General features: G+C 37.4%; 1 protein-coding gene across 1 annotated transcript; it reads left to right on the plus strand.

The window, feature by feature from the left end:
- Positions 1-1,395: 1,395 nt before the first annotated feature.
- LOC132051069 (uncharacterized) lies at positions 1,396-2,331 on the plus strand. Its single transcript, XM_059442366.1, has one exon. It carries the CDS (start codon positions 1,412-1,414, stop codon positions 2,252-2,254), a length of 843 nt encoding a protein of 280 aa, XP_059298349.1. The 5' UTR covers positions 1,396-1,411; the 3' UTR covers positions 2,255-2,331.
- The last annotated feature ends 521 nt before the right edge of the window (positions 2,332-2,852 follow it).

The following is a 2,852-nucleotide window of genomic DNA, read 5'->3' on the forward strand; positions in this document are numbered from 1 at the left end:
TTTCACAATATTCTTGTGTCTAATGGAAATAGGATCTAATGTATACATAGTTTGAGGTCGGGGCCAGGAAGATGGGAACGAGGCGAACCGGAGTGGTGGCCGTAGGCCCGGTATGGGTGCGCGTCGGTAGCTCTTGTCACGGTCGGCTACCAACCATGCGTGTGTCGACGGCGCCGTCGACCGTTCGCATGGAGTCCCTTATTATTATTATTTTATTCGGTACATTATGAAGCCTGGCTAAATAGGGGACACGCTCCTTTTCATCTTCAAAAGAATACCTACAATAGAAGAACCTCGGATGTCATTTTCTCCTCCCATTCATCCATTCGGCCAAGGTTTTCCTTTTAATATTGCTGTTAATGATATGATACATTGCTCATAAAGTCTATATCTTTAGCTATCTTATTGGTGATAGGATCTAATGTTGAGCTGTTTTGTTTAAAAATCCTAAGAAGTCGATCAATCATAAAACTTATATTTGCGCGCATTCCATTGTGTAGGCATGGAATTTGACCTATGTTAATTTATCCAAAGAGTTTAAGCTTTGTAAATCGTTACTTTACAAGATTTTTTTGCAACATCATGTAATTTTAATTTATGTGTGTCTTATATTCTTTCTTAATATAATTAAAAAAGAATGACATTTTTATATTTAGTGTAACTCTTTAATTTAACATCTGTTATGTAGATTTTAGTTTACAAAATTCAAAAGGCACCAGTACATTATACTCGTCTTTTATTTCAAGATTTTTTTTTTTTTTTTTTGGTGTGTGTTTTCTTAAACTCTCTGTCAAGAAACATACATTCTCAATAAAATATAAATTTTAGTTGGCACCATTTCATGGGTGCATTGGCTCACAATGCATGCATCCAGAAGATCCTCGTTTAGGGCTATATACCTTTATAAGTGTGTTCGGTACGGAGAATTTTCCAATTTTTTCATGTTTGGTTGTTCAAAATTTTTGGAAAATATTTTTTCTAGGAAACAAATTCCTTTAAATTAAAATGAGGAAAATGATTTCTCTAGTGGAAGTAGAGAAAACAAGTTCCACAAGTGGCGCGCACTGGTACTCCACATTGATTGTGTCCTCCCACCCTCCAACACACCTCATTTTCACTCCCACTCGTGTAGCCCATCCCACACCCCTACCTCCCTACCTCCACCTCCTATAGTATTTCTCTAAATTATATACAAATGTTTTTACGATAATATTATTTGCTTACTTACCGAACACAAGAATATAAGTAAGAAACCATTTATTTTCCTAGAAAACATTTTCCAAACAAATTTTCCTTTTCATACCTAACACACACACACCCCCCCCCCCCCCCCCCCGGGTCTCTCTATATATGTATATGCATTCTTCACATAAAGTTGTCTGTGAGATATATAGAACTCTGAAAGTTCACTATGGAAGCTCTTTACTCCAGTCTCCACTACTGGCTAGTTGACCACCCAACCATTAGCCAATTTGAATGGAAACAAGGCCACACTTTTGGTTCCTCCTTACTTTTCCTCACACTTTCAATCTCTATCTACTTGTCCATCACTCTTTTATCTCTTCGCTTCTCATCACTCCTCCCCACACTGTCCACCACCACCCTCCACCGCATGACGGCCGTCCACAGCCTCATCCTATGCCTCTTCTCTCTCATCATGGCCGTCGGTTGCAGCCTCGCCGTCCTCCACCAAACGCCACGGCAGGACCCGAAATGGTTCTTTTGTTTCCCTACCAATCATATTCTTCCACATGGACCTATCTTCTTTTGGTCCCAAGTCTATTTCCTGTCCAAGACTCTTGAATTCATAGACACCCTTTTGATTATTCTTAGTAGGTCGCGATCGCGAAGGCTTTCGTTCCTCCACGTGTACCATCACACGATGGTGCCTCTTCTTTGTTATCTTGCTATCTACACTTCAGAGTCACTGATCCATGTTGTTGTTATCATCAATTCTTCAATTCATGTTCTAATGTACGCTTATTATTTCCTATGTTCTATAGAGAAGAAGCCACGGTGGAAGAGGTTGGTAACAGACTGTCAAATTGTTCAGTTCATTTTTGGGTTTATATGTTCACCTATTATGCTTTACTATCACTTTACAACTGAGATTGGGTGCTCTGGGTTTGGACCTTGGTGCGCCTGTATAGCTTTTAATACTTCGCTTTTGGCACTTTTTCTCGACTTTCATTCCAACAACTATGGCAAGAAAATCAGGAAAGACCCAGATAGTAAGCTGGAGAAACAGACATAATGTCCATATATTGTTACTCTTTAGCTTGCTAGCTACTCTGTTTTATAATCATGTACAACCATATGGTTATCTTGGTACTTCCATTTGTTCAAATCCTTATATCAACAATGGTATTCATTATGTCTTGTTCCAAAATGGATTCATGTGCAAATGCGTTTTTGTTTCCGTTTTGTTTATTGTAGTACACCTAGTAGACACTAGAGAGGTTAATAGTGCTTTGACTGATTTTCGATTATATTTCTTAAAATTTTGAGTAAATAAGTAGCAAACAATTGAACTTAATTACAAGGACCTGGTTCATTGTATAGATTAAAATAACTCCCGCAATAAACGCGGAAATAAATAAAACAGAATATTTCTACGTAGAAAAGCTCTTTGCTTAACATAAGTAAAAATCATAGCTAGCCCGCCTATGCATGTAGGATTTCTTCCAAAACTTTACTAAAACAAACACTACTAAAAAGCTTGGTAAAAACCGATGGATTTTCGACAATTTTTTTAAATCTTTTTTTTTTTAAAGAAAACCGATGGACTGTGTCCGTTATTTTTAGAGAAAAAATGCGCGAAAAATGTAATTATTTTTTATATTGTTTTCTAA

This window comes from Lycium ferocissimum, chromosome 3 (genome assembly GCF_029784015.1).
Source record: "Lycium ferocissimum isolate CSIRO_LF1 chromosome 3, AGI_CSIRO_Lferr_CH_V1, whole genome shotgun sequence".
Lineage (NCBI taxonomy): Eukaryota > Viridiplantae > Streptophyta > Magnoliopsida > Solanales > Solanaceae > Lycium > Lycium ferocissimum.

Bases quoted from the DNA above. Each gene is read 5' to 3' on its own strand.
- LOC132051069 (XM_059442366.1), top strand. From the start codon at position 1,412: ATGGAAGCTCTTTACTCCAGTCTCCACTACTGGCTAGTTGACCACCCA.